This window comes from Vanessa atalanta, chromosome 21, assembly GCF_905147765.1.
Source record: "Vanessa atalanta chromosome 21, ilVanAtal1.2, whole genome shotgun sequence".
Lineage (NCBI taxonomy): Eukaryota > Metazoa > Arthropoda > Insecta > Lepidoptera > Nymphalidae > Vanessa > Vanessa atalanta.
The window spans coordinates 6046007-6061498 of NC_061891.1; the positions used below are offsets into that span (position 1 = coordinate 6046007).

At 30.8% G+C, this 15492-nt stretch overlaps 1 protein-coding gene across 2 annotated transcripts in view; it reads right to left on the reverse strand.

Annotated features, from left to right (window-relative positions):
- LOC125072254 (protein kibra) overlaps positions 1–15492 on the reverse strand; it is a 62944-nt gene that overhangs the window by 41297 nt on the left and 6155 nt on the right. For both annotated transcript variants that reach the window (XM_047682792.1, XM_047682793.1), the window contains exons 2-3: positions 12802–12911; positions 2171–2265 (exon numbers count right to left, since the gene is read on the reverse strand). In XM_047682792.1, coding sequence (XP_047538748.1) covers positions 2171–2265; positions 12802–12911 — 205 coding nt within the window. The remainder of the gene's footprint in view (positions 1–2170; positions 2266–12801; positions 12912–15492) is intronic.

Sequence of the window (15492 nt, forward strand, 5' to 3'; positions counted from 1 at the left end):
CTGAGTGAAACTCCTAAATTTATATTAAAAAATAATTCGTACCTCAAATGTTTCGATTTATTTAGTTTGGTATATTACTACTTTGGATCTTGATCAGTGTCACACTTTTGACCTCTAGATACGTTAATCCTTGAGTTTCTAGTTCGACCTCTTACATTTGGTAGAGGTCAAATAATAATGCTAAAATTGTTATAACTACACACTCATTTTATTACCCATAAAAATAAAGCAATTTGTTAAATTTATGGTACTAAATATATAACAATTATATGCTAGGGGAATATAACTTCAATACATTGTAAATCTTTAAAATTTTGAAAGTCGAAAATGAGACATCCTTGGAATACATATAAGTAACATTCTTATTCAATCAACTGAATTAGATAAATCCCGATAATAATAGAAATGGGGTTGAAGGTCACATTCCAAAGTTATCTGGCAAAGTGGGGTCTAAGGTGAATTAACATCTGATTTTAAATCTTTTTGTTTACTTGCCTATCGATCATTTGACGTCTGTCAGGTTATCACTTACGTCTGCGTCAGGTCAGGTCACGTGTTAACGTCAAAATTGATATACATCATGTTCTTTTTTAAATCTTTTCATATTTGGATGCTTACGACAGATGAATATTTAATTTACATGCAAAGAAAGGTATGCTGTTGTATATATTTTCCTATGATTTTTTAAGTTGATAAGATCATGAACAAAATACATATGAAATCAAAAAATAAACATTGTATGAAAATATTTTGTATAGCTATGTTTAATTAAAGGATCATTATAACGTATGTAACGTAAATTTATATCGCAAGAATCAGCTGACACTATTCTGATTAATAATAAGCTTTATCGTGTTTGTTTTTAAAGTAACACAGATGTATGATAACAGGATACCTGGAACTGACATCAGACGTGATTTATTTAGCGAACTACACGAACATTACGATTCAAATAATCCGGATACATGACTCCATAGAAACTAGTACACATACGATCTTTATAAAATTAATGGTATCGTCCGAGTAATATCATAGCTATTTAATATTTTGATATATTAATAGATAAATTACAATCATTAATAATTAGTATAATATAATTCCCTTCTGTCTTTATAAGCGGTATTCATATATGATGTTCATATCTTCTTGCGTACTCAATTGGAAACAATATAAGTTCTATCTTATCACTCGTTATCAGAGCCATCGCATACCTCTGTTCTCCGAGAGAGCATCACCTAATGTAGTTTTGAGTACGTTTTAAAGATAGCTTGCAATTAAATTGATATTATCTCTTTTTAATTACGACATTGCGTCGGATGAATTTCGAATAATATCGAATGACAGGTCGCCTACCTAAACGAGAAAATGATGTCAGCTACGCTAAAAGTCAATTGCTTTCCAAGATTCATTGAGCAGTGGAACAGGTTTCCGACTTCCAAGATTTAGATAAGGATGGGTAGAAAAATTACGTTGACTATTAATTGAATCTTTGTCGAGTTTAGATGGAGCTATATATTTTGTTTATCGTTAACAAGTAACGGGGCATGTGTAATAAATTATAATGCACTAAAATGGAAAAATTAGAAACATAATTATATCAAGATACCGAAGCGGTATCATAAATAATATACAAAAATACACTCGCACAGCGTATAAGAAAAAAACATAAAAAAAACTGAACGTCTGCAAATTTTCCATAGATTAATCGATATTATAATATGATAATTATGTAAGTCGCAATCAGGTCATACGATACGATTATTAATGACCATAATTAATACATTCTTAATCATCAATAGCGTAATAAAGTAGTCTAATGTTTATACATATCACCGAGGGATTTTGTCATGTTTTACATGATTATTATTATTACATACATACATACACTAGCAACCTGTAAATTTCCCACTGCTGGGCAAAAGGCCTCCTTTCCTATTGAGGAGAAGGTCTGGAGCATATTCCACCACGCCGCTCCAATGCGGATTGGTGGAATACACATGTGGCAGAATTTCGTTGAAATTAGACAAATGCAGGTTTCCTCACGATGTTTTGCCTGTCTGGGTTTGAACCCGAAATCATCGGTTAAGATGCTCGCGTTCTAACCACTGGGCGAGATACGAGTCGAGACTATTACATAACGTTAATTAAATTGTTAAATTTAATAACTCACCTCGAGAGCCTCCTGAGCGGTATGGAGGTAATCTCTTAGCATCGCTTCTTGAATGCTCAGCCATTCTAGCCTGGGGTCTTCGAGCTGCGTCACCTCTGAAAAAGACAATTTTTATTTATATATTAATACTATTAGAAACCATTTCGAACGTTAGATTATTAATGGCTGTAGATTTAAGTAAGGCGATTTAGATAGTGATGTATGCGGTCACCGATTTATTTAATCTTTTGAAACGATTTTATTTCTATTCCATTCGATTTGAGATATCAATACGACATTGATCTAACTCATTCGTTTATGATTTATATCGTTATAATTTTTAAATTCAATTAAGTATATTGTTGCATTATACTACGTATAGAATAAATAATTAACTCTTTAATTCAATACGAGTATTTTTAACATTAAACAAAATTTTTGTTTCAACGTAAACTTCTAAAAGTATATATATATTTATTTTAAACATTTCATGATATTTAGTGATTGAAAACAACATAGTCATAGATATAATTATAAAAAACACAAATAAACACACCGACACATTGTAAACAAGATGTAAGCATGTTTAAAACTTACAAAATTTTTTTTTACATCCAATTGATATGAACAGTAGTAACTTGTAATCAATACATATATCATAAAGAATTAAAAGGTGTTTGTTTGTATGTAGGACGTAAGTACTTAGGAATTAATAATAAATAGAATAAAATCACTGGTAGAAGGTAGGTGGTGCTGGGCTTCATTTAAACAAAAAAAAAATTGACAATAGGTATGTTATTAACACGTCATCAGAGCGTTAATAACACGTATTATGTTCAAATAATTTCAGTATCGCGATCACATGATCGTTAAAAGTTATCGGCATGAATAAGCGTTCGAGTTTTACGCGTTTCCAACAAAACATTTCCTAATAGCACGATAAAATAACTCCTCGATAATTAATATGAATTTTAATATAATGCAATGATACACGTATCACATTTTTTTAAAGATATATTTTATTGATATATTACGTATTTTGTTTCAAAATACACAGAAATATTTGTAACAGATAAATATCAAAGCAATTAGACATTTTTATATAGTTTCTCGGTATGTGAGTTGGGTAATTATTATAATCTAACCATATTATACAAATGATAGACGTGAAACTGCTTAGATATATAGCTCTCTTTCTTTCTCTCTACGTATCATCGCATCTTTCATCTCTTTCATGCAACTAAATAAACCTAAACGTGACGCGTCTTTAAATTTTAATTGTAATCTCAGAAGTTTAAAATCAAAAACATAATATAAAACAAAAACAAAATATGGTTTGCTACTAAGTGTTTATCATTATATTATTAAATATTCCAATTTTATTAACATTATTTGAAGAGGAATACTCCATACGGTTGGGGAAGCCCACAGTTCCACCATGCAACAAAGTGATTTCGACGCATCTGGTTGATGTTGATCAGAACGCAAGCGTTCCTTAATAGATAACTTAAGTAAAATTAAAAAACAATAATAATAGAAGTACAATATACCATGATGTCTAGGACAAAAAAAACAGTAGATCTATTCTGTAAGTGTTATTGAATTCATTATATTCGAGTCACTGTAGCACGGTACACAAGTCAACAATAATGGTGATCCTGCCCCTGAACTCTTTTCGGTCGTATGAAATTGCCGTCCCATCCAATCATAAGAGTCCATACTCTTATTTCATGTTATTCCATTACTCTTCTATTTCCATAAATAGAGAGTGTTAGTAATAAGTAATTAACATTTTTCACGATTATATTACATGTGTCTTAACCAATTTGTATCTGTCATTAGTTATATTTATTGTTCACAAGATCATAAATAGTAATAAATACCAACTTTATGAAAAACAGACAGAACAGTTAACGAGATTATTGTTATTGTGCGCAAAGAGGTTGATATAAAAAAAGTTTTCAATGCTAAAACGGTTTCACGAAATTATTTAAAAAAAATATCTGTCATATATGTTGCTAGTATTTTATCATAAAATGTATAATCTTCTATGTTAAATTATAATAAATAAATTCCATTACTTATTACTATTTTATGATACGAATTGATATACGATCTTTGTATCGGTATCATCGTAAAAGTATTACCCAATCAGTACGATCGGCTACTGAACAATAACGACAGATATCACGCTTCATGGACTTGTTTTGTTAGGGTAACTTCACACTGAAACAATAATAAGAAGAATCTATACTTATATAATAAAGCTGAAAAGTTTGTTCGAATACGCTAATTTGTAGGATTATCGAACGAATTTGAAAAATATTTACTTTTGATAGGATAGCAGAGCAAGAACATTTACCGAGGAAACCATGCAGACCAATTGTATAGAATTATTAAAATTATATCACAACAAAACTCTTGGTCTATCGAAACTGGCCAGTTTCGAGTATGTTCCGAAAACGATTGTGAAATGTCAAAAATCAAAATGATATGCGATTTTGACTGTAACAATTATAACATTTAAGGGATACACGAGTCAAAATTTCGTATCGCCGTAGTCGATATACAACATTTCACTTGTGAGGTACGAGGTAAGTACAGAATAGCATTACAGTATAAATTTTATTCAAGTAGGCTCTTGCGAGTACTTTCGAATAGTCATTAAACAAGACACATGGGTTAAATCATTAAATGTAAAACTAGAAACGGTTCGGAATGAAGATTCGACCGACAAGATTCAAATATCCTGTAATTTAAATAAAGTTATTTTGATATTGTTTGATTAACAACGTCGTAAGTTTGTATTTAAATTGACACATCAAAACGTTACATGATAACAGACACAAAGAAATATTACAATTATATGAATCGGCCTGTTCTTATTCATCAAACACAATAAGTAATTATAAATATTGCATTCAAAGCAAGCTTAGTCTAGATTAAGCAGATTTTGTTGCAAAATAATTTACATAAAACATATACAGTTAATAATACTTATGGAATACAAAATCAGTGGAATTTGAAACGAAAATAAAAATAATCCGAGGTCTCGACACCCGGGCTTATACCAAAATTAAAATATAATTGAAGTAGTACTATGTCGATTGTAAACCTACTTCCGAGACAAAAATATAACACGAAATGACATTTAAAGTTTCAAAATAAAACATTAAAACGAGAAATTGGAACCAATAAAACAGCATATTTTCGGTAACGTATTCATATACTATTAATATAAGCAAAATAATAAAAACGATAATTTTACAATCGACAACATATCTCGACATGTTTGTCTACATATTTGAACACTATATGCGTAGATAAAAAAAAACAACGAAACACAACAGAACATACATAAAAGAAACGAATGGAATTCAAGTATGACAAAACAAATACAAAACAAATTTGAACAGAACTTAATTATTACGAAAAAACGAAACGATCCTTAAACGAAAAGTATTATCGAAATCAGAAAACGTATGATTGATAAAAATATACAATCAGCGTTGTATTGACACTTAAAAGAGCCAAATTAATTCACCGTCAATGATAAGAAAAAAAACGTTTAGACATACGAGATACAATGAAACGTCAACAGTAATAAAAATCACTCATGGAATAATACTTGCATTCCAATCCCATTCTCCATTAGCGTGTCATCCAAAGTGCGCGGACGATCTTTCAATTATTATGCTCAATTCTCAACACAAGGCCGGGGCTAACTGATTGCCACTCAAATCAGATAGAGACAATGGCAATTGAATATCTACCATCAAAAGCGGTCACGGAATTTATAGAAATACAATATTACCTACGTACATTCAAGACGATGAGATAACGATATATTTAAGCGCTTTAGATGATCGAATAGCTGGAAAAGGACTTGCTGTGATAAAATAGCTTGTTGATTATTCTCCAACTAAAGCGTAAATTGCTAACATCGTTATAATAAGGCCAATGAATGCCTTTTGAATTTCATAGACATAAATATTGATGTCATTAAAGTTGCCTTTAGGAATTTAGTACTGTTAATTTAAGTATTAAATATATAAAATTATCATTATTTTAAATCATTATACAACTACTGTAATTACCCATAATTACTCGGTGCTAGGGCTTATCATATATTGCAACGCCAAACAGCTATACTTGGTATGCCTGTGGTCTGGTTTGAAGGGCGAGTATGCCAGTGTATATAACTTAGTTACCAATGTTGGTTGTGCGTTGGTGATGTAAGGAATGATGAATATTTATAATCACCAACGGTTGGTCGCTATAAACGCTACTAAACGAGATAATAATAAGGAACAACAAATGAATCACCTTATTCTAATAGTAAAGAATTTAATTCGCCGAGCAAACTTCCGTTACTCGCTAATAAATGCAAGTTGACTCATCGTTGCTAATGACAAGGATGCAAATTAATTAATTGCTAAAACAAAATGTCACAAGAAGATATCTCGAGTCTACCAATAATATAAATCAACGGTTTATACAAATGTGATTTCTTAAGTGATTATCATAGATTACGACACATAAAATAAACGAAACGATATTGTTATTGAATCACTAACAACACTAAGTTTGTTAATTAGTATACAAATTGTTTCACATTGTGTAACTCTTTATTTATTTAAGGTATATATAAATTATGGAAATCAGATCAATGTTGTTACAATGTAGACTTCGAACAGTTTCTGAGATATTGCTTGCCTTTGCCTTGGTACTCAATTATTAGATGCAAATATTGATAAAATGCTTTTGTATAACCTTATACTCACTACTTGTGACTACGACAACTACATCTGAACATGTCTAGTAAATTACTTACAAACCTGCAGTCTATAAAATATTACGGTGCGTTTTTTTTTTTTTTTAAGTTAAGAAAGTTCTGCTATTAGACGAGAGTTTGTGAATTAGCAGTCATTAAATTTTAAGCACGTAAAATTGCCGGTGGTGTGTAGTGATTCAAATGCATGTAAAATTAAATAAGATCTTGTTAAAAATGGCGTTCGTCTGTCGGTGTACAAACGAATTTCATTTGTTTTAAATTTTAAATCAAATCGTGTCAATAATGCACGAACTATTAAATTATTCCAAACAAATAGTCCCAACCATAAAACAAACAATAAATTACAGTGATATCAAAGTAATACCGAACGTGAGACGCATTATATTTAACAATATCGAACAATGAGCTTTGTATTTGGTAAAGTTATTAAATACGACCACACACATAATATAGCATTAAAAAAAACGCATATATATTTCGTTTGGCAATAAAAATTCAATTTTAGTATGAGTTCTTCAATTTGGAATGATCGTTAAAATTAGGTTGACCTATTTTGTTAACGTGTAAAGTGATCAACTTGTGACCTGATTTAAATAGGTACCTATGTGTTAATTGAACGTAATGAGCAACGAGATAGATGAAATGCATTTAAAAAAAAAATGTGTTAACAGATATTTTATGAAGGTACGTTTAAGTCACGTAAAAATAAAAGCTAGGAAGATTCAACACATAAATATTGCAAGCGTATGCAGAAAATAGGTAAGGGGGTGATTGCATAGCACGATAACAAACCACGAGGCAGTAAACTATGCAAAACGGAGAAGGCATAAATAGGAATTTACGTTCACACACTTGCCACAACCGAGCACATATATTTTATAATATTGAGTTTTAAAATTTTATTGAGTCAGGTGCTAATTTACATACATATGGACTGATGAAGAAATAGATTTTAAATTTGCTATATACCAACATAAATGTCAAATACTACTCGTGTTCCATCTCTCGAGTTAATTCAGAGCGGTCGTATAAAATATTTTAATGTACGAAACGAAATTCCTGTCAATACAATTATACATTTGCATAAGAATCTTTCAAATCATTTTATTACTTTGTTTACAAATCTCTTAAACCTGATTATATTGTGTTGTGTCGATTGAAATTATGAAAATGCATACTCACTGTAAAAATACATTAAAGTTAGATATTTTAATTCAATGAAATTGCAATCCGAATAAATCTAAAAACTATGTCATCAAAAGTCATTCACCAATTTTGAAATATTAAACAAATATCATCTTTCTCAATCAGCCGATATTTATAATATTTTATAATTCAGTAATGACTCTATGGAGTTTTTACTTCAAAGTTATTATTATTTAATTATCTTTCAATACTCCAGGAGCAGACGCTAGTAACGAAGCGTTCAAAGAGGTATTATTTGTAAGAGTACTATCAAGATATAATCTGAATGCCAGGAGAATTAAGTATAAAGCTTATTACGGACAAGAATTTATGCAAAAAAATTGCTCCAGGCAAAATGGGCTAACTATAAGATAGGGTCTCATAATTACACTAACGAGCAGTTGCATTAAAGTAAGTAATGAGCCATCACTGGTTCTTAAAATAGTAAAATCTTATATAGAATCTTAATAGAATATATATTATGAATAATACTGTCTATTTATTCAATTGATTATTTAATTAAAATAAATAGTTTACATCTATAAGATGTTTTTAATAACAACTTCGCGTATGTAAATGTACATATGAATTTATACTAAATCAAAATAGGAGTAGCTATTTGGAAGATCATACTTATTTAATTAAAAAATAGAAGGAACATTTTCATTCAGCGTTCCTTTGATAGCCTTTGGGTATTTTAACTTAAATTAGCAACTTTTTTCAATATTCGAGTATCAGTTTTTTTTTTTTTTATTTGTCATTTATAAGATTAAAAACTTAAAAGGAAATTAATTAGACGTTATATCGGATATGATACAACATTAAGCAACAAGCGAACATCACCACAATGATGACGATGATGATGACTGTATTGGAACATTTCCTGCTTATATAAAAAGAAAAGCTGATCGTCTTACTTAATTTGAGGATTTGGGAGTAGCTTTTATATATTTACTCTCTTTACTCTTGCTCTCACAATCAGATGGCAAATCAGACAGGATAGAAAAGACTTCAGGCGCTGACTATACGTGCTGTGTGAGGTACGGAAGCGTAAGCTCTGCCAACTTCCAGCCTCCAAGCTTCTACTGAGAATTCTCGCGACTGATTTACTGGTCCAACTTGGGGTTCGACTCCAAGATCTAGGTCTAGGGTCTTATAAACTACTTACTACACACACAAGATAGACAGTAATTGTAATCTACTAAGTGGCTACTACGGAGGCTACCTAGGAATTGAAGTAATCGACCACTGGTTAACAAATACAATTAAACATTAAGTTATGTGATAGCAATCGATTGTTTAAAATAGAATTTATCGATACGCTTAATTATTTATTTAATTTAAAAAATACATTCTTAGTAGCGTTAACATAATAAGTAAATAAAAAAAAACAATAGTAAGTTTATCTATGGATACAGAACTAGAAAAAAATCATAAAATGTGTAACAAATATTATTTATGAAATATCAATAGCACATTTTTTAAATATAGATACAAAAGATCACGTCACGATAAAAATAAAAATAATAATAAAAAATGTAAAACATAGAAAACTAAGTAAGAATTCCATAGCGATTTAAAGGTAAGCAAAAATAGAAAAGATAGCGCCTGACCCGGACCTCTTCAAGGCAGGCGAGTCCCGTTACTCAATTGGTATTTTTGCTACTATCGTAAATCTTAGCGAAATGAAATCAACGGCGTGTACGTGTTTCCGGATCACACTTTTATTAACGATTATAGAAACATAATATAAATACCTCATGCAAATACCTAATTCAGATAACATTTATAAGTGACTTTTAAATTTAGTTTTGCTATGGTACTTAGAAGGAACTGATTATGTTTTCAAATAAACAATTCAAATCGATCCCTATGGCCAAGAATGAGACTATTCTAAATGTAATTTGGTTAGCTGTTCGTTTGCTGACTATACAACAAATCCAAATGAAATCTGCGCACACGCATGTACAAGTCTAAATTATGAGAGTAGTGCTCTCAGCGACAACACCGTAAATAAAGGCTCAATTTACGCCAACATGTTTCGATTTAAAATCTTAAGTGAAATCACCAGCTTGTTTACTAATTATATATTATATTATATATGTACGAGTATATGTATGGCTGTTGATTCTAGTTAAGCTACTAAAAACAAATAATAGCAGTTTCTTTATTTTTTTATATTCACCTATGTATGTTTAGTAGATTGTAATATATAGTTTTATCGTGACGACGAATATAATACAGTGTTGGTATTACTTGATATATTATTATTTATATACTGATTTTCTTGACAAATAAAAATTTAAAGTGAGATCCAAGTATATTTTGTTATAGAATTTTGAAAAGAAACAAAAAAATACCTTGATTTCTGTTGATTTAAGTAAACACAAACCGTAGTTAAAATAATCCAAAAAAAATTAAAAAAAGATCCTCAGATCATAAATAATACAAAAGAATTCGCGTACGTTTCGTGCGAAATGTTCTGTGAGACCGTTAACCAGTGAATAGTATATTAGAAATGGTATGAAGCTTATTAAGCAAAGAAAGTGAACCAACAATACCATAGGAACCTTATTTATTTTTGCAACATACTTTTATCCCTCTATCAGTTTATCAAGACCCAACAACTTGGGCTCTGCCGATAAATATATAAGATTTATTATATTCATTGTGATCAGTTGTTCTGAGGTGTTCAGCTCTTCACCTGCTCAGATTACGCATGCAGTAATAACAGATAATCATTGTCAAAGAACTGTACTAACAAATGTACTTTATTGACATATTCTGAAATTATAATGGTGGTTCTTCTCGGTAGAATCTACTTTACGAACCGGTGCTAGCTTTAAATTTAATTCAACACTGTAATATGACGATTCAAATGTGCTTTCATGAGCCTACTTGAATAAAGATTATTTTGATTTTTATAATTTTTGATTCACATATCACGCAATCATTTATCTCAGTTATATATATGATAATTTTTATTTAATTTCATAAATAACCAATGGATAGTTTACAATATATATTGAAAAAATGTGAATGTTATTTTGACGCTGTGCACGGATAATGTACATTGAAAGGAACATTCGAAAGTACAGTCATATTATTACATAAATCGTAACGTTATAGTACGATATATACATACATAAATATAATATATGTAATATATTACTCATACAAAACACCTGTCATTCAAGATGTGTGCAACCGAACCAGTCAGTTTTTTTTATTTTTTTATTTTGCATAATTAGAACAGATTTCACAAACAACATACGACTGTTAAGTACTCGCCTTTATTTTTATTACTATGAGTTTTATTTATATGTTATAAAAAAGTGGAAAACTTTTAATCCTATAATATCATTAGTTTTTAATTTGTTTATTTTAAGAAACTATAACTAAATGTCATTTTAGAGTATAAATAAATGGTACCCTAACTATATGAATACAGATGTAGCGTAATTTATATGAATACAACACGTTGTCAATACAATACTCATGTTCGATCATGGCAATATAATACTACGAATTGACTATTACCGTCATTCTCAAGGAAGACTGCACATGCGCACAGTAGTTATTATAGCACACAAGTGTGATCAAACACAGATGCACTCTCTACTCTTTAACTCATAATCCGATGGAACGGCAATCCAGCACGAACGTAGGTCCCAATATTTAACGTGCTTTCCAAAGCACGACAATCACTGCCAAAATCTAAGCTAGGAGCTGCTGATATGAATATTTTGACCGAAAAATCCAATTATATATTAATAATCGCCTAGTAATTTTAATCTAGGACCTCGTGATCTGTCTTATAAACTAGATATTAGGCCAACAACAATAATTGACATAATATAACAGAGCAACATATAGCATAACGCCATCTATTTTTGCAAGGCCTTTACTAAAAACAACACTTGACTTCAAGTACTGAGTACACGGTGAGGCTTCTAAAATTCTATAAGCTAGACATAAATCAAACTGTTCCATAATTCATACGGAATAACTAAAGCACCAAGGACCTTCATAAGCCCCCCGCGTCGAACATTTTTCACTCGACGTACTGAATAATCCAAAAGACATAAATAAGACTCGTTGCACCCGATAGACTTCTTGTTGTTACAGAGTTAAGAGTGTACTGTAAACAGGCGACTTACTTTTATTAAAAACGTTCACAATGTCGTATTAATCATACAAACGAAATTAATCATATCAAAAATATTCAAAAATTCTCCTTCGAAATTATACATATAATTCATTCGTTGGTGAGCTTAAGATAATTATCAAGGTTAAAGTCAGCGTCGAGTTTACAGTCACTTGTCCACTACGCGTCCAGTTTTGCGCAATCTTAATTTTCAACTCCTGACATTCTTTACTATAAACATATACATATATTTCAGAAAATATCATGTATTAGATCAAACTCAAGGTGTAACTTAGCAAAAATTATACAAAACAATCTTTTGCGTATATAACAATGAATTTTGCTTTCCCTAGTATAAATACTATATCAAATGTGTATTAAAGCAACTCTTTAACTTTCCAAACGTCCTACGCTTGGCCCGTCCCTACTTCATCGATTGGTAAATCAACCATTCAAGAAAATAAAGATTCTTAAGAAAGTAAATGAGAATATTTAAAGGGAAGTGGCAATAAAAATGATACTCACGATTGACATGATTGATGTAATATGGACCGATCTGAGGATCGTACGCCTCCTCCCATCCCAGAGGCAACTCATTGCCGATGCAGTCCGCGAATGTTTGAGGCTTTGTGTATCTGAAACAATGATTATTTCTTGTCACTACTGAGAATCATTCAATTGAAACGATACGAAGCAAACTCGTTTGTTATACGATTAACTCGGATTTTATGCAACAAAATTTCTTCCAAATGAAAATGTACAAAACAGTTTTACATAACTCCTACCATAAAAAGTTTACGTAATCAACGACCAAAACAAAACTTCGCAACGTGTTTTTCTTTTAAACAAACTTGCTACACTATTTTACGTATTTTGTCTGTACTTCGACTTGAAGGTTTCTACCGAAAAATTATATGTGTCTTAAAGAGAAAGATTTCCCATGAATCAAATTTGAAATATGATTACTTCCCACGAAATCAAGGGGCGAACCTATTAAAACTACTCCTACTACTATCATTAAAGCAAAATAAAAATAACGAGCGCCGAAATTATTTCCAGCTTAAGCCGGCTAATTTTGACTAGTTACTTAATTATATACACTAAGCGCAGTAGCGTCTGTACATGTTAGTTTTTGTACAACGTATTTGATTTCCGTATGTGTTGATCATCTTTCCAAAGTACATGTTTTTCTGAGGTAAAAAAAAGTATCCCGGTATAAATTCATTACACCATCTACATTATCGCAAATTACTTCATCTTTTATAATGTAAAACAATTTAATATCGGCATTACTTCATTATTTTAATTGCAAATTAAAGATAATTTCCGCACAACATGTGAATCTCATTTAACTTGTGAATGCATGAATAAATCATCTACATATAAACCCATTTATGGTTCTAAAACAAACAAGCAATTTCGCAGCTATAGAAAGCTGGAGGTGTATTCTTGCAACGATAAATTAAAGGGCGTTCTTGAACTACAAGTATGTGGTCTAGCTAGGTGCAGATAATAGCAAGAGCAATTAATGATAGCCGGTACTGGATGCCCGGGAGCTTGCTGGGCGTGGTGTGCAGGCGCCAGTAACTTGCTCTACTTGATACAAGTTTCAAGAATGATTCAACGGCAGGTTTAAAAAGTGAACTTCGACTACTGTATGACGAAATAAATCAACCCATTTAACGGTCTCTAAATTCGACGCGATGTTGAATTATCTAGAATCCCCCCGGTTATTTGGGATATATTTTCCTTGTCTGTTGTAATTGTTACGATCTCGTGACGATTGTGTTCCATTAATTTGATATTTTGCGAGTAACATTCTCCAGTGAAGAGATTCAATAGTAAAGTGTCGCCTTACTTTAACATTACCTATAACAATTATGTACTTTAAAAATCATGTTAAGCCTGATGAAAAAATGTTAATAATAAATTGCATTTAAAACTTAGAACTTCTTAGTATCTTTATTTACTACGAATACATAATAATATTTTAACGTTATTTCGTTATTTTTAAATATATATAATTATATATAAAGGAGAGCAACGTGTTATACGTTGGCCAACTTAATCAATACTCGGCAAATCTTCAATGGAAATTCGTAACTCCTTCCGAGCAGCTACCGAAAGCTCGGCGTCCATTACATTACAGAGCGCTCTTATCGGAGCGAGGGTATAGAGGGCGCGTGCGTATGCGCATCCATTGCATCGTGTAGAAAGAGACAGCCACATACTTTACATAAGAGTAAAAGAGATGGTAGCATCTTACAATGTTGCCGTGTCGTGGTAGAACGGCAAAACCAGTCCTGTCAGCGGGACATCAAGACGAGTCGCGTTCTTGGAAACGGTGACCCGTGTCACGGAATCCCTAATCGCACACATACAAAGCTTTTACACAGACATTCGTTTTCGTAAACGATTTTCAACCGATCGGGACAAAATTTTGACACATATTTTGAGCGAACCATATAATCTATAAATAAGTAAAAGTACTGATGTTATGCTTTTAATTATTGTGCATTCATTTTGATTTCGTATTTATGTTCAATTAAAACAATATATAAAAACGCGCTTTTTGTCTTCAAAATATTGTAATATTGATATTTTATTATATATTCCAATAAGTAAATAGTTTTGATACAGAAGATATTGTACAAATTATTATGGATCAGTTTCTTAAAGAGTCTTTTATATATACATCGATAGAAATACCCATTAACTTTTACGACTGCAAGTTGTAAAAAGCACAAACATTAAAGCTTAAATCAATAAAATATTTAACTGTTATTGCATTTAAATATATTTCCTGTTAATATAACATACAATTTCAATAAAAAAAAATAAAAGCAAAGGAAAGTAGGTTTACTTCTGTTAGTAGAAGTCTCAGTCTTTGGAATATGACGCGAAGAAGGCCAACGTACGGACACAATCCGCAAATAGAAGCGAAACTTGCTACCAACTTCGGATTATTTAACCAAGAATTTATATACATACTTACTAAAATAAAAATATTTTTGATATATAAAATAAACTTTTGAGTGAACAGTGGAAAACAAATACGTAATTATTCAGCGAGGCATAAAATCATATCAATAATATAAAGAATTCGTTAGTTTAGTGACGTTTATAGCTTGTTAATTTCCCACTGCTGGGCAAAGACCTTCCGTTCTATAAAGAAGATAAGGATTCGCATAAAACGTACTGTACTTATACATATAT